Here is a 22136-nt window from a genome sequence, read left to right as displayed (position 1 = left end):
GGCTATAGTGTCATTTCCCTATTGTTGAAATACTTTCCTTTTTATCTTCTTAGTTGTCCTGAACATCCAAGTTGTGAAGAGCAACCCATTTAAAAATCTCTTGCGTATTCAAAGTGAATTTATTCTGGTGGGAGGTAACTTGCATTATGAACATAGATTTCTTTTCCAAGGATTCTGGTCTGCTGCTTTTGTTCATTCACTCAGTTCTGTAGGCATAGATTACACACTGGAGATGGAGAAGTTCTTGGCACATGCCCTTGACCTGGAGATGCTCAGAAGTGTGGGTAGTCCAGTACTGTTGTCTCACACAATGGAGCGGCAGGGATCTTACTAAAAGAATGTAGGTTCCATCAGGAGAGAAATGTGACTACCCAGTACATGTTTTTAAAAGATTTTTATACAAGTCACATTTTCTTGAGGCAAATCCTACTTTATTTGCACTATTCATGCTTGCTGCTTAAAAAGTGCCCCTTTGATAAATTCCTAAAATGTGGAGTCCAGCAGTTCATTCATGCCCTGGCAGTCAGACAAATAGGGAGAAAGTACGGTGGAAGCAGAGTTTTGTGTCTGTAAGACTGGTAAGATAGGGTATGGAGAGAAGCCACATGAGCCTCTTCAATGCTCTTCCAGTGACCAAATGGGCTTCACTGTGGACTGGATTACAAGATGAGCAGTTGCTAAGGTGGATGGACATGGAATTGACATTCTCAGGGAATCAGCACGGTTCTATCACTCATTTACTGTGTGGACAAATCAGTTTTCTTTCTCTGACTTCAATGTTTCTCCTGCAAATTGAGATTAAACTAGGTAATCTCATAACCACTTTTAAACTTCCATGATTCTTTCAACCCAGCCATCCTGTTTCTTTCTGGAAATCTTCAGTAAATTGGGCCTTAAACTCTGGTAGCATAGTGCCTAAGGCACTTGACTGCTAACCAGAAGGCCGGCGGTTCAAACCCACCAGCCACTCCCCAGAAGGAAGATGGGGCAATCTACTTCCGTAGTGATAATGCCTTGGAAACCCAAGGAAGGGTCGCTATGAGTCGGGTCCAACTCAACGGCACATAACAACAACAAACTAATAAGACAAGCTGAGTGGACCTCACAGTTTTGGTCTGAATACGACCCTACTGCTTTTTGTATGAATATGGTAGTTATCCCACACTGCAGCTTTTTATAACTTCACCAGGAGAGAGAATGCTGAAGGTCTTCATTTTCCCCCTTAGGCTGGTTCTGACCAGCCAATTCGGTCCTCTGGAGCAGGGAGACCGGAGACTTCCTTCTAGGGGTCCCATGAACCGATAAGCAGTTAATGATACTGCAAATGGATTCAAGGTTACATTTACCTATTTTGTGAGCACCAAAAGAACAGCTAACATACAGGTACTTCCTGGTATCAGGTAAAAACCCACTGCCATTGAGTTCATTGCGACTCATAGCAACCCCCGTTGGATTTCCGTGGCTATAAACTCAACAAAAGTAGATTACCTCATCTTCCTCCTGAGGAGCAGCTGGTGGGTTTGAACCACTGACCTGGTTAGCAGTCAGATGCCTTACCCACTACACCACCAGAGCTCCTTTAGTGTCAGGCAGGGGCAACTTTCTATTGTCTCATTTAATCTCTACGTTAACCCTTTAAAGTTCGTATTGTTATCTCCACTTTACAGATGGAGAAACACAAGAAAAAAATAGCAAAGCAACTCGTTCAGGGTCTTATTGCTACTAAGGGGCAGATGGAGATTATTTGGTCATAGTCTGCCTGCATGACTCCAGAGGCAGCGCTCCTCTCTAGCTGTTCACTGTTGGACATTTTGGGAAGATACAGGAGGCCACTGACAGTATTTTTCTGCATCCTGAGCCTATGAGGGAAGGACTCCAACCCTACTCCAATGTCTTTTCAGTTCACCAACTCCCAAATATAGTGTAGAGGGGCAGACAGAATGACTTGTTGATAAGGTTACTTGGCCTTTACAGCAAAGCCCATCATTACATAGTGCAACCTGAACTTTACTTTTTTTTTTGAGGTAAGCATAAGGAGGAGTTGAATAAACATGTTGAGGATCTCAGGGCAGGAAAAAAAAAACTGCTTCCTTTTCTCCTGCTTTGATACAGCCCTATCCTGTTTAAAGATCATGTATTCCTCATTTTGCCGCCGCCTCCTATCCAGTGCTTCCCAAGCTAGGTTCTCTTTGAAGGGTTGCAAACAGGTTAAGATTGATTCGGTTTTGGGTAAATAATTGGGGATATTGGGGTTGGATCAGTGGCTTCCAAACTTGACCATCACCCAGTATAGCAGAATTTGTGGCCACCATGTTTACATTTTCCCACTTTCCACTTTTTGTGTGCCCAAGCACATTTTAAGGAGTTCTAGTCATGTAGTGCCTAAGGCATTTGACTGTTAAACAGAAGGCTGGCCGTTCAAACCCACCAGCCACTCCTTGGAAGATTGGGCAATCTACTTCTGTAGTGATACTGCCTTGGAAACCCAAGGAGGGGTTGCTATGAGTCAGATCCAACTCAACAAGTTTGGTTTGATTTTTTGGTTTAAGCACATTTTAAGCTCTGCAGTGTTGCCCAATATTACATGGTAGCCAGACTTATAGTAGTATGTACCTCTAAACCAAATTGTTACTTCTAAGTTTTAATTTATGAATCCAGTTTTAGTTAGCTTTTAATCATATGTATGATTCAGGATAATGTGTTGTTTTATAGTAAGGACTTCATTTTTGCCTCTGTTTTTGACCTTTCGATACTGCCCTTGGGGATGCATATCAATACATTCGGGAGTCTCTGGGTTAGAGAGAGAAACAGGAATAAGAAAAATTGTCTCTATGTCCCTCTGGGAGGCAGAGAAAGAACAAAATGGTGGGGTAGGAACAGTTTGTCTTTTCAATCACATGGCTTTATAGGATGGTTGTTCCTCCATCAGAAGCATATGGAGGATTATCTGATTTGCTTTCAACTCTTGGTTTCTTGATCCAGCAGCTGAGATGCTCCAGCATGTCAAGGTAGGCAAGAGAAGCATGAGCACGGCTCTGGTTTGTTGAAGGAGTGATTCTGCCACGCAGAAACTTTGGTGTTGTATTCCTCCTCCTCGCAGCCTGCTCTTCTGGATGAAGGATCGCTGTGTAACTTTTGTGTCATTCATTACCTAGGGTGAGCAAGGGGAGACAGGAATTGAATGCTGGTACCTTTCCTGGTTAGGCTGTTGAGAGTGAAATTAAGTTTGTGTTACTCCTGAACTTGAAGGACTGATGAATGAATCCCACTCACCTGGCATAGAATTGGATCTAACTAGATTCACTGGAAAAGATAGGTCCTTAGGTCTATGAAGAGCACAATTAGAACCTCCCAAGGTGGGAGTTCTGGTAGCATAGTGCCTAAGGCACTTGACTGTTAACCAGAAGGCTGGCGGTTCAAACCCACCAGCCACTCCTCGGAAGGGAGGTTGGGCGATCTACTTCTGTAGTGATCCTGCCTCAGCAACCCAAGGAGGGGTCGCTATGAGTCCTTTCCGACTCGACAGCATATAACAACAACAACACAACAAGGCGGTAGAGGAAATCCAGAGTGGAGAAGGTTAAGTTAATCCCTTAAGAGTAGAATTCCCTGTCAGTCGTTGTGTGCTGATGGAGTGAAAGGAAGGGATGCCTTAATTTTTAGCATTTGTCCAATTTCTGTGACTTAAAACCCTTACCATGACCTGCTGAAACAATTCCTTAGTATTTCACAATTTGCTTTTGCAAGCGATATAAGCCTACTTCAGCGCGCTACTCCAAGCCTCCCTCGGGTGTTTTCAATTTCCATTATGTGCTCAGGTCTGTGGTGTGTGTTGGAAGATGCAGAAGCAATGTTTGTTCTAAAGAAGTTTGTCGTATTATTGACAGGTCATGGAGCCAGAAACTGATAGGATATAATTAATTGTGTGGGATGGACTGAGTATATAACCTAGAAACAGGAAGTTTTTGAGTGCTGAAGAGATCATGAAAAAATGAGCATACGTATGAGAGTAATACTTGAAGGATAGTAATAGTTCAGACCCTGTGCCAAGCACCTTACATGCTTTATTTAAGTTAATCTTCAGAAATAGATAATATCCCCACCCTACATCTGAGGAACCTAAGGATTAGTGAGGGTACCTTGCCCATTACATAGGTAGGACATCGTTCTGGGGGAGTATAGTGATACTTCATTGTGGCTAGAAAGAAGGTCAGTATTTGGAACCTAATCCCCTTCTTCTGGAACCCATTCTCTTGTCCATTACATCATATTGCTACTGAAGAATAGATAAGAAGGGAGGCTCATCCAGGAGAGAAGAGTGCAGATAGTACAGGTACAGAGACTTAAGGTATTCTCAAGCTTTGACAAACTGCACTTGTAACTTTAAAAAAAAAAAAAAATGTTGGGAGTTCTGGTGGCTTAGTGCCTAAGGCATTTGCTAACCAGAAGGCTGGCAGTTCAAACCCACCAGCCACTCCTTGAAAGGAAGGTTGGGCAGTCTACTTCCCATAGTGATACCACCTCAGAAACCCAAGGAGGGGTCACTGTGAGTCAGATCCCACTCAATGGCAGTGAGTTCGGTTTGGTTTTTTGGTTTGCATGTTAGTAATATGTACTACAGTGTTGCAACATATAGTTTGCTGATGTATCTGTAAGTTTATATGTAATGTTTCCAACCTCCAAAGGCAAAGATTAGATTTATAAAGATACTGATAATAAAAGGCAATAATAATGAAAACTTAAGAAAAAAAAGTATTCTGTTTATGTCAGAACTGATTTATGATGGTGTCACCAGAATGGAGCCCCATTCAGGGACCACCTGTGTATAAAACAACAGTCCAGTGTTCTAAACTAAGTGAGAATATTTGAGTTAGGGCCCTTATTTAATTTAACCACATGGGGGGGGGGAGCTTTAGCCAAATCATGTCTCTCTGCACCTTGGTTTTCTGATTTGTAAAGTGAAGGACTTAGATGAGATGATCACCCAGTTCCTTTCTGTTTCTGACATTTTGTGGGAATGAGTCTGGCTTCTTAAGGGACAATGAGGGAATATGTCACTAAAAGGCTTGAAAAGCATCCTGCAATAGGGAATAGAGCCCTAAATGGTGGAAAGCAAAGGCAGAAAGGATTGGAGCCATATACTTAATTTCTGTTTGCAGTTCCTGACTAGCATCAAATGGAAAAGTAGAGGTAGAGGGTGCCCACAGAGACAACAAACTAGTCTTTCATGTTGGATGTTCTCAGAGTGCTCACTTCCCCTTTGATGGCTTAAGTAGTAGGTCAAAGCTAAATTTGGATCATTTCTGAGGATCTTTGTGTTCTCACTCTTGTCCTGGCACTCATTAATTTGATCATTATAAAGTGTTTACTATGTGCCAGTCACCAGAATGGAGCAAGATAGATCTGGTTCCTCTTCTTGGTGATTCATAATCTAGTAGGGGAGATAGATAATAAATGAGTAGAATAAATGCAAGTAAAGGTATATATTTTGATAGGTTTTAGAAAAAGTGGTTTGTCTTAAGAGTGTTGGATTAAAGTCTTGGAAGTCCTCTGACTTAAATATAGAGAACAAATATGAAGGAAGTTGGAGTGGAAATAGGTCAGTTAGAAGCCTATTACAGGCATCTAGGTAAAATGTAAGGAGCCCTTGTGATCTAATGGTTAAGTGCTGGTCTTCTGACTGAAAGATTAGTGGTTCAAGCCCATGGATTGCTCTGCAGGGAAAGATGCATGCTTCTGTAAAGATTTACAGCCTTGGAAACCCTGTGGGGCAACTGCTCTGTCCTACAGGATTGCTATGAGTTTAAATTGACTCAGTGCTAATGGGTTTTTTTGTTTTGAGGCAAGATATTCAGGTGACAGAAAGAGGGTACACAAAAGACCTAGCAAGATCTATCTTACAAAAATAAGAAATTTAAATGACAAAATTTCTGAGATTTCTCAGGACTGATTGAGTTTTGATACTTAACAGGGTTTTATAAAATGCCAATCCTGTAAGGGGGTTGAATAATCTAGATGGGTTAATTATAATGGCACTAGATGAAAAACGAATCCCTGGATGATGAAAACGGTTAACATGCACAGCTGCTAACTGAAAAGTTGGACGTTTGAGTCTACCCAGAGATGCTTTGGAGGAAAGGCCTGGTGATCAACTTCCAAAAAATGAGCCACTAGAAACCCTATGAACACAGTTCTGTTATGACACAGATGGGGTTGCCATGAGTCAGAGTCAACTCCACAGGAGCTGCATGGAAATGAAAAGCAGATGAGACTGGTTTAGGGTTCAAGGGATGTAGAATGATAGAATAACATAAACCAGGAGTTGTAATCTCAGATTTCCAGTAAGAGGTAGGCTTACAGGTAGATTTTAAAGGAGATAAAACAGGATTTGGAAGAGATTAATACACCCATGGGTTAGATAATTTAAAAGGGAGTATGTTTCATGTGTTAGAAACTATAAATTATGAAGATTTGCTTCTAAAGAGTTGCAAATTCCAATGAGAGAGAAAAGGAGGCAGATCTGTGAAAAACATCAGTGTGGTTACACAGGAAGCTATTGCCTCTCAGAATAGAACCCAGGCCAATGTAGTGGCACGCATCGATGAGAAGCCAGCCTGAGATGATACTGAAACGCGCACATGCCCAAGACAGTCTGGGTTCAAAGAAAAAACTGAACAAGTACGGAATTGGACCAACTTTGGGGAAAGTGGTGTAATAAACTGGGAAAGGATGCCCTGATACCCCCACCAGAAATCAAAGCCTAGCATAGGAAGTCGCTTCTGGCTCACTCTGCTTGTGTTTGGCCCAGACCAAAAGCATAATTGAGAAGTGATGGAGTGAGGAAAAGGCAGCAGTTCCAGTTCTTGGCTATAACCTCACCACCATATGTAATAACTGCTAATGCTTTTGTAGTTCACAGCAAAGTCTTAGGAGGGATAAATCTAGTCGTGTATTTAATTCCCACATACACACACCTAGTATTTTATTATGAAAACTTTAGCATACTGGAAGTCGAAAACCCTATACAGTGAATACCCACATAGTCACCATTTAGTTTCTGTGATTATATTTTTCTGTATTTGTTTTATCCTATGTTTCCATTAGATAATCATTTTTATTTTTGAATGCATTTCAAACAAGTTGCAAGCATTAGTACACTTCACCCCTAAGCATTTACATTCTTTAACTTTGTTTATGGGTTTTTTGGAGTGTTATTTACGTACAATAAAATGTATATAACTTCAGTGTACCACTAGATGTTAATGACAGAAGCACACATTCCTGTGACTCACATTGCTATCAGAATGTAGAACTTTCCGCCCCAACCCTGAGTTCTAGAGTAACCACTGCTCTGACGCTTTCTCACCGTAGATTAGTTTTGTCTAATGTGGAACTTCATAAATGAAATATTTGTACTTATTCCTCTGATTCATCCTGTTGGAGATATTAGTAGTTTTTGTTGTTGAGTATTTTTTTATTATATAAGCATACCATGGTTTGTTTATCCATTCTCATATTGGTGGGTACCTGGGCTGTTTCATGGTTTTTGGTTTTTTGGTGTTATGAATAAAGTTGCTATAAACATTCTTGTATAAATCTTTTTGTGAGCATAATGTTTTTATTTCTTTGGGGTAAAAACCTAAGCATGCAATTGCTCTTGATCTAAGTATATGTTTAGTTTTCTAATAAGCTGCCAGGTGCTTTCAAAAGTGGTATATTTAATCTGTTCATTAACAGTGTATGAGAGTTCTGTGTCTTCACCAACATTCTGTATTGTCAGGTTTTTTTTTGTTTTTTTTTTTTTAATTTTAGCCAATGTGGCAGATGTGTAATAGTATCTGATTATGACTTTCCCTGATGATTGATACTGTTGATCGTTTCTTCATACGCTTATTGTTGATTTGTCGTTTTTACTTTATGAAGTGTATGCTTATTGCTGATTCCTTCCTTTTACTTTATGAGATATCAGATAAATCTTTTGCCCGTATTTTAGTTAGATTGTCATTTGATATTGACTTGTGGGAGTTCTTCATTTAAGTTTTAGAGCTCAATTTTGCAAAGGCATGATATAGAAGATTTACTGCTGGACATTAGTTTAAATAAAAAAGACCTGAATGTTTTAGTTTAGCAAAAATACATTCACTGTTCCTTCAGCAAATGGTTATGGGTACCAACTAAGTATTAGTGTTGGGGAGATAGAGGTAATGCCCAGTCATAGTACCAAGGAGCCCATAGGTTTTGGGGGAAGACAAACCCACCTACTGCCATCAAGTCAGTTCCAACTCATAGTGACCCTATGGGAGTAGAACTGCCCCATAGGATTTCCTAGGGTGTAAATCTTTATGGAAGCAGACTGGCTCATCTTTCTCCCACAGAGAAGCTGGTGGGTTCGAATCACTGACCTTTTGGTTAGCAGACTGCCTTAACCACTGTGCCACCAGAGTTCCTATGCAGGTAGCAAACCAAAAAAAACAAACTCACTGCCGTTGAATCGGATCTGAGTCATAGCGACCCCTCCTTGGGTTTCCGAGGCAGTATCACTATGGAAGTAGATTGCCCAACCTTCCTTCTGAGGAGTGGCTGGTGGGTTTGAACAACCAGCCTTCTGGTTAGCAGTCAGATGCCTTAGGCACTACCCCACCAGAACTCCCTGTGGTGGTAGACAGGTAAAATTTATGATATAGTAGTCTAAACACTTAAGTCAGTGACTAAATATTTACCAAGTGCTTAACTATAGGGTAGGTACTAGAGAGATAAGGATGGACAAACCAGACATAATTCTACTCTAATACAGCTTATTTTCTGGGAGTCAGCACAGAAAGACCCTGAGCTGGAATGAAATTGATTTTGTGGCTCAGAAAGGACAACCTAGAGCATGGTGAGCAAGGGAGAGGGTAGTTAGATGATTAAATATGCAAGGGCCAGGTCTTGCACAGCCTTGTAGACTCTATTAAGAACTTGGATTTTATTTTGAGTGTTTTTGGAAGGCATTACAAGAGTTTTAAGAGGAATGACAGGATCTTTTATTCTGCTTGCTCATTGGAGACTAAACATGCAGGTGTGATTGCAGAGAGACTGGGGAAGCAACCATTGTAGTCATCTAGAGGAGAGGTAATAAAATCCTTCTTGGGGAAGATGGTCAAGGCTTCATAAAGGAATAATAGTAGAATCTTGAATGAGAAGGCATTTGATAGGCAGGAAAAAGGGTGTGTGTGGTTTGTGTGTGTGTCTGGGTAAATTACCAGAAATATTTTGGGATGGTAGGGTGTGTGGGAAAATGGCAGGAAGTAGGGCAGGTGTCAGTCTGGGAAGGGCTTTGAAGGTTGAACTAGGGATGCAGGACCACCATATCAAACAATTACTAAATGCTGTGCCCTCTGGAATTGTGTAGCAAGGTGGCTCTTCTAGAGAGTTTAGCTCTGAAACCTCAGGATCATGGACAATACTACAGAGCTTCTAATTAGAGACAAGACTCCAGAAGCTGGCATCAAGGATGACAGTGCTAGAGAAGGAGGCAGGAAACAATAAACCTTGAAGTTTATTCAAGGTGGAGGTTATTGGACCAAAGGCTTAAGAGTCTTTAGAATGAATAGTCATTCTAAAGCATGGATTAGGGAAAAGCAAATGTGAGGTCCTTTAAAAATACAAAGTAAGTATAAAATGTTGAAACAGTGAAGAATTGTGTAGAGAACATAACATTCACGTTCTTCAGAAATAATTAAAATTGCTTTTATTTGGGACGTTTTCTTTATCGCTTTGTGTATTTCCTTTACATATGTATTTAAATCCATTGTATCTGCACATGCGATTGAAGTTTAAAATGAAATCCTACTCTTACTGTTTTTTGTTTTTTTTTTCCCCTATAACATCAGTATAATTTTGCCTTGTTTCATAGCTGCTTCTCAGCATTCCATTGTTTGGATGAGCCGTAATTTACTTGCTAATAAACCAAACCTGTTGCCATCAAGTTGATTCTGATTCATGGTGATCCCATGTGTTACAGAGTAGATCTAAGCTCCACAGGGCTTTTTTGGCTGTAATATTTATGGAAGCAGATTAGATTACCAGGCCTTTTTTCCATGGCACCACTGGGTGGGTTTGAACCCAGAGACATACCTAAGTTATGGTACGTATGGCACATGCCCTGGGTGCCACTTGAAGGGGGCACCACTGAGTAGCTTCTGTTAACTTGGTATGGCCTAATATCCTTCCTCTAGCACAGTAGACATCAATGCATATAAAAGCCAAACAGCAGTCTGACAACTGAATTTGATACCTAAATTTCTGTGAGAGAATGTTCTTACTGAAAGTGCTGTTACTTATTTCAGAATATTGTGTAGGAAGACTATGAAACGTTTCTTCATGAAGAAGGAGGAAAGTAGAGTGGGAGGACGCAAGAGACGAAAGTTGGAAGCAGAGGAATCCAAGAAGTCCAGCAAATTTTTGCCCTTGGAAAAGCCCAGAGAAAGTAATTTGACATGTTGCCTGTACCTGCTGCAAGTTTGTTAGAATCCAAAGGTGGATCCAGTACAAATGCATCACAAGCCAAGGAAGAGGTCAAGTCAAATACATCTGAGTCTAGCGAGGTTAAGAATGAGGCTACCAGAGAAAATGTGGACATGACAGGAAGGGAAAAAGTGGTTGTAGTGGTGATACTGAGTTTATTAATGAGATTCCACCTGATGACATTGAACTTAGTGAACTAGATGGTATCGAAGAGTATCAAATTACCATACCAAACGTGGTTGAACAGCATGACATTGGACTTCTGAAGTTTGACAAGGAGACTAGAAAAGCAGTTCTCCTGATGGGTTGAGGACAGAAATAATAAAACTAGGTTTGAGGTATGTCCAGAACAGTGAGAGGCCTTTCCTACCAACAAATAATCACTTAATGAACAAAACTTGGTACAAGAAGAAATTGGGAAAATGGTCACAATGAGGAAATTACTTTCTCACAGCTAGTCGAATAGACTCTACTAAAAACTGCATTTTGTATCTGTTGTTTTCTCTGGCCAGTCAGACTGTCAATCTATAATTGACCAGGAAAGTAAATTCAACCAGTGGACAGAACCTGAAAGGATTATTGTTCATAATAATGCCAAGAGTCATTGTGAGTGCTTCACACAGTGGAAAGAAATTTAGCTGTAAACAGGATTTATTGATGTAAAACTTCAATCACAGATTGAGAGGGAAAACCAGAAGTAGTTGATATCTTGACAAGAATCCTTCACTGCGTAAAATTCCTTGTGAATCAGAACTTGGCTTTGCAAGAACACTTGACTTTGCAAGTCACTGGATGATGACTCCAATATGGGCATTTGCCTTGGTTTCTTTTAACTGCTGGCCATCTTTGACCCTGTCATGAAGGAAAATCATCTTAAATTCATATCTTATTTTTCACTGGTTGTCCAGAATGAACTCATCCACCTGATGGCATCCTGTGTTTGCCAGAGTTTACTAAGAAACATTTGTAAAGCCAAGTACTGTGGTCTCTTGTTCAGTTCCACTCCTGATCGGGCACATTCTGAGCAGATAATCAGAACTAGTGTGAGATATGGAAATTGATTTTGAGAGGAATATAGTCCATGTATAGGGTCTTTTCTTGGTTTTAATGGGTAAGCCAAAAGGATGCTGAGAGCTTAGTTGAAGGCATCTTGAAGCAGCTAGAGAAGGATGGACTGGAGCTACAAGATTGTTGATCACAGTGCTATGACAGTGCTGCTGTGATGGCTGGACATGTGAATGATACTTACCAAAGAATAAGTGAGAAGAACAACGTGCCAGTGTTTGTGAATTGTGACACACGTTCAACTTGGTGGTGTATGTGCAACCAAGCAGCGCACAGTGATGGTCACATTTTTTGGGAACCATTGAAGCTCCCTGTGTGTTCTACTCTCATTCAACACAGTGCTGGGGAAGACTCAGAAATGTCCTGCCTGTGGTTGTTAAATCAGAGTCCAAAACTGGGTGGAGGGCAAGGACAGAAGCAGTGAACACCTCAACAGATACCCTGAGGAGCTATTTCAAGTTCTTCAGGACATGATAGCTGATGAAAATGAGGCCAGTGTAACAAGAAGTAACCCGAAGCAGCTATATAAGGATGTGGAGTTAGGATTTTCTAACTTTGTTAAGATTTTGAAACAAAGCACTCATTTGTATTTACCCTGTTCAAAAGAGGTTTCAGGATTCTAGTATGAACTTCCATGATGCCGCCCTGGATTTGAAAGCCCTCCAAGATTATTTTGATGATGAAAAAGAAGTATTAAGGAGTCTCTCAGAGAAGAATTCAATCTCTATCAAGAATAGAATGTCAAAGTTGAAAGACATCAGAGACTAAAGAAACAAATGGCTGATAAGAACTTCACACAGAAATGGATGAAAGGTTTGCAGGTTTGCATGACACCGATGCTGACAGTAATGACTGAAAGAAGACGTGAAAATGTGGGTGAATCCTGTAATTTACATTGTCAGCTGTGCTCTGCTGAGTGTAGGAAGAAGAGAAACTTGAAAAATAAAATTACTTTGATCATATCAGACTAATTTTATCAGAAAGTATGGAAGGTACAGTTGTAATTTTCATGCAGTGCCAAAATAAGTAAAGGATTAACAAGTTTGACTTTTATTTTTGAGCTGATATTACGGTTGTTAGTGCTGTAGAGTCATTTCTTACTCGTAGTGACTCTATGTACAACAGAAAGAAATAATGCTATGTAATCCTCACAATCATTGCTATGTCTGAATCCATTGTTGCAGCCACGGTGTCAGTTCATCTTGTTGAGGGTCTTTCTCTTTTTTGCTGACTCTCTACCAAGCATGATGTCATTCTCCAGGGACTGGTCCCTCCTGATAACATGTCAAAAGTGCATGAGATGAAGTCTCACCATCCTTGCTTTCAAGGATATTATGGTAACAATATCTAAAAGATAAGTGTCAGATGTTAGATGGGCACAATTTCAGTGCTAGCCATAGGAGCTGTTTACCATACGTATGCCTATTCAAAACACCAAGCTTGTCAGTTAGTAGCCAAGTGCAAACCATTTGCGCCACCCAGGGACTTATACTCACCACATAATTGATGGACTTTTAATCTATGTATAGTTTTTACTGTTCTCAGTACTAGTGAACTAGCATTCTTTTTCATTTGTCACTGCTGTGCAGATAATGCCTTAGGGAACATGTTAGGTGAGAAGTGTGGAGTTCAGATTATGATTTGGGTGAGGTTGTGCTCTAGCTCCCTTGAGCAGAGGTGTTCTACTCTGGATCTGCCCTTGAGGAACTTCCATGAGGGCAATCAGGATAGTCAGAAGTCTCCAGTTCACATTCTGAGAGCAATAGCCAAATAAATAGGATGATTTTAGCTATGGTTGTTTACTCCTTCCACTTACCAGACGAATCCTCATAGGGAAATGCAATTGACTTTCCTGTATAACTCTAGACTGGGTAAGGAACAGGACTGATGTGTAGAAGTGAGAATTCAACAGATTTTGTTCAGTTTGGGATAGGACTTAATGGGCCTGGACTTTCTGATCAGTGGATTGTAAGAGTGATAGGTTTTCCATTGTTGCATGCATTCAAGCAGAGCTGTTATGGAGGAGCAATTGAACTCTTAAGAATCATTCCAACCTTGGTTGATAGCAGCATTCTAGATGGGGATCATGAGGCACCAAGATTGAAATAACACTAACTGGACTGAGGGAGAGGGAGTGAGGGTCACTGTAGGGGGTGTTGAGGCTGGAGGCATCCAAGGGTATAACTCACTGCCATGGAATCAAATCTGACTCATACCAACCCCTCCTTGGGTTTCCAAAGCAGTATCTCTACAGAAGTAGATTGCCCAGTCTTCTAAGGAGTGGCTGGTGTGTTTGAACCACCAGCCTTCTGGTTAGTACTTAAGCCTTAGGCACTGTGCTACCAGAGCTCCTATCCTAAGATGTAGTACTGGGAAAACTGGAATGCTGAGTCAAGTGCAGTGAGAGGTAAGAACTTGGCTACAGTCCTGGTGTAGAGGTCCTGCAGGTATATGGGTCATAGGAGTCATAGAGATAGTGAGGGATTTGAGGATAATTGTTAAGCTGGTTGTAGGAGGAAGGACTAATGGAGTGACCATGGTGACCTGTGTAAGTGGAAAGTGTTTGCAGCAGATGAGATGGGTGAACTAGAGAAGCTCAGTGCTGACATAGGGCCAAGAAGGAAGTCAGTTTGCAAATGGATGGGTTGGGAGCTGGGGGTGGAGATGGCGTTTTAGATTTCATTCAGAATATATTTATTGTCTAGATGCTTGGGATAGGGATAGGGTAATGAAGCATACAAATATCCCTTGATGGAGTTAATAATTGTCTGATGGGGAAAATGAATAAGCAAAATATATGTAATATGTTAGATAGTAATAAATGCTAAAGAGAAAAAATAATTAGGAAGGGGGTATGTGACATGTCAGTGTCAGTAGAGTTGCAATTTTGGAGCAGTCAGAAGAGGCATGATTTTGGGGAGGATGATTTTGAATAAAGATGTAGAGGAACTGAGAGAAGAACAAACCATGTGGATAATTTCGGGGAAGAACAATTCCTACCTGCAGAAACTTAGAGGTAGAGAAAAGCTTGCTCTACTTGAGGGATGGTAGGCAAAAAGACCAGTGTGGCCAGAATGGAGCAAACAAGAAAAAGTGTTAGGAGATGAGGTTAGAAAAATGTAGATCTTTCCAGACCTTGTAGGCCATGGGTGAGTTTGCATTTTTTCTAAGTGCAGTGGAAAATCAGAGGGTTTGGGCAGAGTATGACATGATGTGCCTTATGTTTTAAATAGGATCACCCTACTTGCTATATTGAGAATAGCCTGTTGGGGTGGAGATGGTATGGAATAGGGAGACCAACCTAATGCTGTAAGTCAGGTGGAAAGTGATGACTTGGACAGGTTAGTGGCAGTGGGAGTGGTGAGGAGTGCAATATTCGTGGCTTAGGAGAACCAGGTGGATGTAGAGGGTGGGTTTTGAGGTAATTCTACGTCAGGATACAAGGTTAATGGGAAATCATTGGAGGAAGTACTTTTTGGGGGACAGCATCTGGGACATTTGGGCAGTGTTAAGATTGGAACTTGGATTAGGGTCTGAGCTGGGGCCAGTAAGGGGGTCAGTGAGATTGGTTTCTGGGGAAATCAAGGTTAGAGTTCAGATGTAGGGAGTATTATTGGAATTAGGACTTATTTTAAGATGAAGACTAGTTTGGATGTCAAAGGATGGAGGCCAGTATACTTTTTCTATATCTTCTCCTCATGTCCTTGGACTAGGGTTGTTTCTAACTACCATCTCCTATCCCATTGAGCTTACCTAGGGGGTTGGGAACATCGAAGCTATAGTGACTTCTCTTCTTTGAGTGCCCTAGGGGTAGATGCAGGCTCTTGGCCTTCCTGAACTGGGCCCATCAGGGAGTGGGGGAGAAACGTCCCTGGTGCTTGACCCAATTCCTTTTTCCCAGATGGCCCGCTGCGTGACCTTGGTTCAGCTGTCCATTTCCTGTGACCACCTCATAGACAAAGACATCGGCTCCAAGTCAGACCCACTCTGCGTTCTATTACAGGATGTGGGAGGGGGCAACTGGACTGAGGTGAGAACCATGGGAGTTAAGGTTATAGAGGGATGCTAGCAGTGTTTTGAGGGAGTGGGTAACTAATGCTTACTGGCGTATGCCTACAGCTTGGCCGGACTGAGCGAGTACGGAACTGTTCAAACCCTGAGTTCTCCAAGACTCTGCAGCTTGAGTACCACTTTGAAACAGTCCAAAAGCTCCGCTTTGGCATCTATGACATAGATAACAAGACACCTGAGCTGGCGGACGATGACTTCCTAGGAGGAGCTGAGTGTTCCCTGGGTCAGGTATGCAGGACCAGGGATTGAGAACCTTCAGACCCAGGTTCTGTTAAGAATCCTATCTATCAGACATCTCAGCCTGCTTGGAACTTGGAGGTGCCAAGCAGGACCCAACCTAACCCTGCCCTAGATCTTGACCCCCTGCCCCTGCTTTCCCTTAGATTGTGTCCAGCCAGACAATAACTCTACCCTTGATGCTGAAGGCTGGAAAACCTGCTGGGCAGGGAACCATCATGGTAAGAGAAAACCCAGTAAGAATGGAGGTGTGGGTTAAATTAATGAGGAATTCATGAATGATACAGTCTCCTGCCTCCCCAACCTAGGTCTCAGCTCAAGAGCTAAAGGATAATCGTGTAATAACCATGGAGGTGGAGGCCAGAAACCTAGATAAGAAGGTGTGTCTGGAAAGAGGGCCTAGGAATCCAAGAATAAGGGACTGGGATGATGTGTATGGGAGGAGTGGGGACAGAGGACTGGTATAGTAGTTGTCTCTCCCAAACCTTAAAACTGGAGTCTCTGGTTTGTCAGGACTTCCTAGGAAAATCGGACCCATTCCTGGAGTTCTTCCGCCAAGGTGACGGGAAATGGCACCTTACCTACAGATCTGAGGTATGAGACCCTTGGGATTGGGTAGGATTGGTTTGGAGAGAATCTGGGGTCTGGGACCAGGGTTTGAAATAGGAAAAAAGGAACTGCAGATGGGTAGAAAAGGGTGGCAAGCTCCAGTGGGCCAGGCCAAACCTCACTGGAGGCCTTATCTTCTAGGTAATCAAGAACAACCTGAACCCTACATGGAAGTGCTTCTCAGTCCCCCTTCAGCACTTCTGTGGGGGAGATCTCAGCACACCCATCCAAGTAAGGAGCTTGTTCTGTGTGGCCTGAACAGAGACAGGCAGCCCTAGGAAGGGCTTACTCTCCTGTCTCTGTGTAGTAATATACCCACACATACCTTCCCACCAGGTACGATGCTCAGACTATGATAGTGATGGCTCACATGACCTCATTGGCACTTTCCACACTACCGTGGCCCAGCTCCAGTCAGTCCCAGTGAGTGTTGGCCATGCTCAAGGGTGTCAGTGGGCCTCGAGGACTGCAGCCCCAGGGAGAATGAGGGGAGGGCAGCTCAAGTCCTTGGCTGATGCTCTGAGAGTTTCCTGCCCTAATTTTTCTTTCCTCACCAGGCCAACTTTGAATGCATTCATCCTGAGAAGCAGCAGAAGAAGAAAAACTACAAAAACTCAGGAATTGTCTGCATCAAGACTTGCCAGGTGAAACAATAACCCCTGTGACCCAAGCTCTGACCCCTGAGCTCCATGAAACTAATCTCTATCACTCTGGCCATGACCCTGGTTTTGTCTGCAGATAGAAACGGAGTATTCCTTCTTGGACTATGTGATGGGAGGCTGTCAAATCAACTTCACTGTAAGTTGCCGTCCCAGGGCCAAGAGGGCAGGTATGGCGCTTAAAGTTAACCTTCATTGCCCTTCATCATCTCTTCCCAGGTAGGTGTGGACTTCACTGGTTCAAATGGAGACCCCTCTTCACCTGATTCCCTGCACTACCTGAGTCCAACGGGTGTCAATGAGTACCTTACAGCACTGTGGAGCGTGGGTAGTGTGGTTCAGGACTATGACTCGTGAGTAACAGGTTTTCTTGCCCATCCCTGTTTCTGGCAGATATTTCAGTCTATGGGCTTATAGTCCCCTCATTGCCTCCTTCCCAACTCACTGTCCTCCCACAGGGACAAGCTGTTCCCAGCATTTGGATTTGGGGCTCAGGTGCCCCCTGACTGGCAGGTGAGCTTTCCTGTCCTCTTCCCCACTCCTGTTTTCAGTTTCAAGGTTCTTGTTTTGGAGGATGCACCTAATTTACTTGCTGCCTGGCAACCAGATTTATAGGGAGATGTAAGGCTGCATCCCTACATACATGTATACAGCAAGTGCTAAGTACTAAATATCTCCTGTAAGATGCTCAGTACATGCCATAGTGCCCTTTTTCTTGGCATAAAGTGGGGAAAGAACCTTATTTTCATTCTCACCCTCAGGTCTCCCATGAATTTGCCTTGAACTTCAACCCCAGTAACCCCTATTGTGCAGGTAAGTCACAGAAGCATTACTGTCTTCACCTAGAGGGCCCAGCCCAGGCAGGCAAGGGAAAGTTAGGGGGCAAATACCTGACCTCATTGTCCAGAAGATTAGGTTTTTAGAACTTAAGCTTCTGGAGTCAGACTGTTTAGATTAAGGTCTTTGTCATGCTACGTGGTAAATTGCTTAATCTCTGTATACTTTGGTTTCATGAGGTAAAATCATACAGGATTTTGAATATGCAAGGACAGGATATGTATAAAGCAGGTTTTGACACAGTAAGCCTAGCACATATTAAGTGCCCTCTAAAAAATGGTACCTTTTATATTATTAGGCCTTACTGTTGACCCCTGATGAATTCTGGAGGACTCAGGGCATCACTGGAAGCCTTGCTGCCTCCCTGCAGGCTACTTTTTGCCTGAGTCCCCCAAGCTCTTTTGTCTAGAAGGTAACTAAACCCTGCTGACTGGTGCTTTCTGACCTTGTGGTTCTCCAGCGCCTCTAGGTAGGCAAAAAGCTAAATGGAAAACTTGACCTGACTCAATAAGATCTGTGTTTTTTAATTTATTTGGACATAAATTCAGACACAGAGAAGAATTATAAGAATAGTTACAGGGGTTGAGGTTCTGGAGCTTAGGGATCAGGCTAGGTTCTTCAAAAGTTAATTGCCATATCTACTACTTTGCTTTCTTTTTTTTTTCTCCACCTCCCTTTTTCCCCTGAAATGTTCAAGAATAGGTTACAGAGAGTAAGCCCTGATCCATAGTTTACCTCTGTGGTCCTACCAAATTGGCGTATCGTCATTCACATGGCCCTTTACCCCTAAATATTTTGGTATTTCCTGAAATGAAAGGCATTCTCTTATATAACCATAGTATAATTCTGAAAAACAGGAAATTAACACCATCACAATACTTTAATCTATGGAGTTTATTCATACTTTGTCAATTTTCCTAATGTCTTTTATAGTGAAATAAAATCCTAGATTACCCATTGCATTCAGTTGTCCTATATTTTAATCTGGAAGAGTTCTTCATGTCTTACATGATATTGACATTTTTGAAGAGTTTAAAAACCCGACGCTTTGTAGAGTATCCCTTGAGTTTACCTGAAATTTCCTCATGATTAGAATCATGTTCTGCATTTTTGATGGGAAATACCACAGAATTGAGGCTGTGTGTCCTTCCCAGTGCATCATATCAGGAGGCACATGATGTTGATTTGTCCCATTACTAGTCACGTTAACTTTGACCACTTGGTTAAGGTAGTGTCTAACAAGTTTTTCTATTATTTAAGTACTGATTTTCCCTTTGTAATTAATAAATTACAAAGGGAGCTCTGGTAGCATAGTGCTTAAGACACTTGACTGCTAACCAGGAGGCTGGTGGTTCAAACCCACCAGCCACTCCTTGGAAGGAAGGTTGGGCAATCTACTTCCTTAGTGATACTGCCTCAGACACCCAAGGAGTGGTTGCTATGAGTCGGGTCCGACTCGACGGCACATAACAACAACAATAATTAATAAATGTCTTGAGGCTATGTAAATGTCTGGTCACTCATTAATTTTTACCCTTTTAGCATTCATTGATGATCCTTGCCTAGATCAGTTATCTCTATGATGACTGTCGGTGATTTTGTAGTTGCTCCTTTTACATTTGCTTTCCTTCTCCACTATTAATTATTTAATCTTAAGTGGATTGTAATTCATTATTTTATAAAGTATTTTATAATCTGATATGCAGTGAGATCCCTCTAATTTGGGTTTTAATTCGAGCTGCAATTAGGGCAAGTCTCGTCTCTTTAAGCCTTTGTTAAATAGGGTTAAGTACTATGAGTCACAGGAGCTCTGGTGGTGTAGTGCCTAAGGCACTTGACTGCTAACCAGAAGGCTGGTAGTTCAAACCCACCAGCCACTCCTTGGAGGGAAGACTGTGGGCAATCTACTTCCATAGAGATACCACCTCGGAAACCCAAGGAGGAGTTGCTATGACTCAAACGCCTCGACGGCAGTGAGTTTCATTTAATTCTTTTTTTTTTTTTTTACTATGAGTTACAGGAGTAAATTGCCTGAGTGCTAAGCATCTCCCGTAAGATGCAGTAAAATACACTATCTCAGGACTTATGACCCATATACTGTCCCCAGGAATTTACAGTGTTTTTGCCCACTTTCTCTGCAGGGATCCAGGGCATTGTGGATGCCTACCGCCAAGCTCTGCCCCAAGTTCGCCTTTATGGCCCTACCAACTTTGCACCCATCATCAACCATGTGGCCAGGTTTGCAGCTCAGGCTGCACATCAAAGGACTGCCTCGGTAAGGAGCTTGGGTGGTAACAGTGGTCTTGGTCTTATTTTCAGGGACTTATTTTCAGTGTGGGAATGTGTGGCTGGGTTTTTATTAATTTTCAAAATATTTTGGAGGAGTAGTCTTTTGGACAAGGGTATTATTGTGAGCTATCTCCAAGGAGTTTGGGAGGGAAGGTCAGCCTTAGCATCTGACTTGGTTTACCCCTCAGCAATACTTCGTGCTGCTGCTGCTGACTGACGGTGCTGTGACCGACGTGGAGGCCACACATGAGGCTGTGGTGCGTGCCTCAAACCTGCCCATGTCAGTGATCATCGTGGGTGTGGGTGGCGCTGATTTCGAGGCCATGGAGCAGCTGGATGCTGATGGTGGGCCCCTGCGCACACGCTCTGGGGAGGCAGCTGTCCGTGACATAGTACAGTTTGTGCCCTACCACCGCTTCCAGAATGTGAGTAGGGCCTCTCCCTGATAGGCCTCAAAGATATTTGCTCTTTTACCCCATGAAATGTAGACCTTGGGAGGCCACTATGATCACCACTGACCTTGCCCCTCTTCTCCCGGCAGGCCCCTCGGGAAGCATTGGCGCAGACTGTGCTTGCAGAAGTGCCTACGCAACTGGTCTCTTATTTTAAGGCCCAAGGTTGGGCCCCACTCAAGCCGCTTCCACTCCCAGCAAAGGGGCCTTCACAGGTCCCCCAGGCCTAGGTTCCCTTGGAGGGTGGACTGTGGATAGTCATCAATCCTTTGTCCCCAGTGGCCTTTTGGGTCATGGCCCAACTCTGTATACATTCCCCAGTGCTGCTAGCACTTTATGTTTTATACTTTTGTACTTGCCCCAACTGCTGCTGCTCTTTTCACAACTTCTTGTTCCTAGCCTGGTGCCTCTCATTCAATAAAGACCAATGAAGACCACTGCTTTCTGTGTTCTGGGGTGAGAGGCTACTGTTAGCCATGTTTACTTCAGGGGTTATTGAGTGAAGGATACCTAATACCCTTCTGCTGTCAAGTAGATGCTGACTAATAGTGCCCTGTAGGACAGAGTAGAACTGCCCCATAAGGTTTCCAAGGCTATAATCTTTATCCTAGGGAACAGCTGGTAGGTTCAAACCGCTGACCTTTCACTTAGCACCCAGACACTTAACCACTGCACTACCAGAGCTCCTTTAGCATAATAGCCCCTCAAAGAATTTCTTATTAAACTGGGAATTACTATCCAACAGTGAGAGATAGTGACACTATTTTTGGAAACACAAAGATTGAATGTAAGTGCTAAACCTCATAGGTGGAGGAATGGCTGAGGGGGAGGGGTGAGTTTCAAATGAAGCAAGGGCTGTGTTAGAATTCCTGGAGGAAGGAGTAATGTAAAGATAGGCTTACAAGCCTGAATTTTTTTTTAATAGGTAGTTAATTTATATTCATTGTATTCAGAAAAAAAAAGTTATCGCCAAAACTCCCGTTTTCCCATAGAATATTTGGTGTGTATCTTTTTTCAGGTGTTCATGTATATTTGTAGTCTCTACATGTTTTTATTGTACAAAAATAGAAGATTGTACACACTGTTTTTGTAGCATACTTAAAATTTCTTTTTCTAATTTTAAAAGTAACGCATGCTATGGAACAAAACTCAATCATTTAAGAAAAAAAAAAAAACAGGTTTGCTGGTCTGATCGAGCCTGGTGGTACCCCTGAGACTATGGCCCCTAGCTCCCCACCTTCAGGTCTAGAATTGAACCCACTCCTATGGCTTCCAGCCAAACAAAAGACAGGCATATGAGCTGAACATTTACATTAAGTAAACTTCTTGGAGAGATCAATCAAGGGAGAATAGAAGAACTGTGTATGCACAGGAAGATGGCTTGGGAAGCAGGAATGCCTGGGAGATAAGG

At 42.3% G+C, this 22136-nt stretch overlaps 1 protein-coding gene across 1 annotated transcript in view; it reads left to right on the top strand.

Annotated features, from left to right (window-relative positions):
* Positions 1–20955, top strand: part of RBM12 (RNA binding motif protein 12) — a 31397-nt gene extending 10442 nt beyond the window's left edge. Inside the window, 15 exon segments of the mRNA XM_042783589.1 lie at positions 15473–15601; positions 15691–15870; positions 16026–16100; positions 16188–16259; positions 16393–16473; positions 16630–16719; positions 16825–16911; positions 17046–17132; positions 17227–17286; positions 17367–17500; positions 17606–17660; positions 17909–17960; positions 20126–20259; positions 20462–20698; positions 20815–20955. Coding sequence (XP_042639523.1) covers positions 15473–15601; positions 15691–15870; positions 16026–16100; positions 16188–16259; positions 16393–16473; positions 16630–16719; positions 16825–16911; positions 17046–17132; positions 17227–17286; positions 17367–17500; positions 17606–17660; positions 17909–17960; positions 20126–20259; positions 20462–20698; positions 20815–20955 — 1614 coding nt within the window.
* The last annotated feature ends 1181 nt before the right edge of the window (positions 20956–22136 follow it).

The sequence above is a fragment of the Orycteropus afer genome, unplaced genomic scaffold, assembly GCF_000298275.1.
Source record: "Orycteropus afer afer isolate SDZICR_OR568_19922 unplaced genomic scaffold, OryAfe1.0 scaffold00020, whole genome shotgun sequence".
Classification (NCBI taxonomy): domain Eukaryota; kingdom Metazoa; phylum Chordata; class Mammalia; order Tubulidentata; family Orycteropodidae; genus Orycteropus; species Orycteropus afer.
The sequence above is the reverse complement of the archived record's forward strand: the minus strand, read 5'-3'. Positions and strand labels throughout refer to the sequence as shown.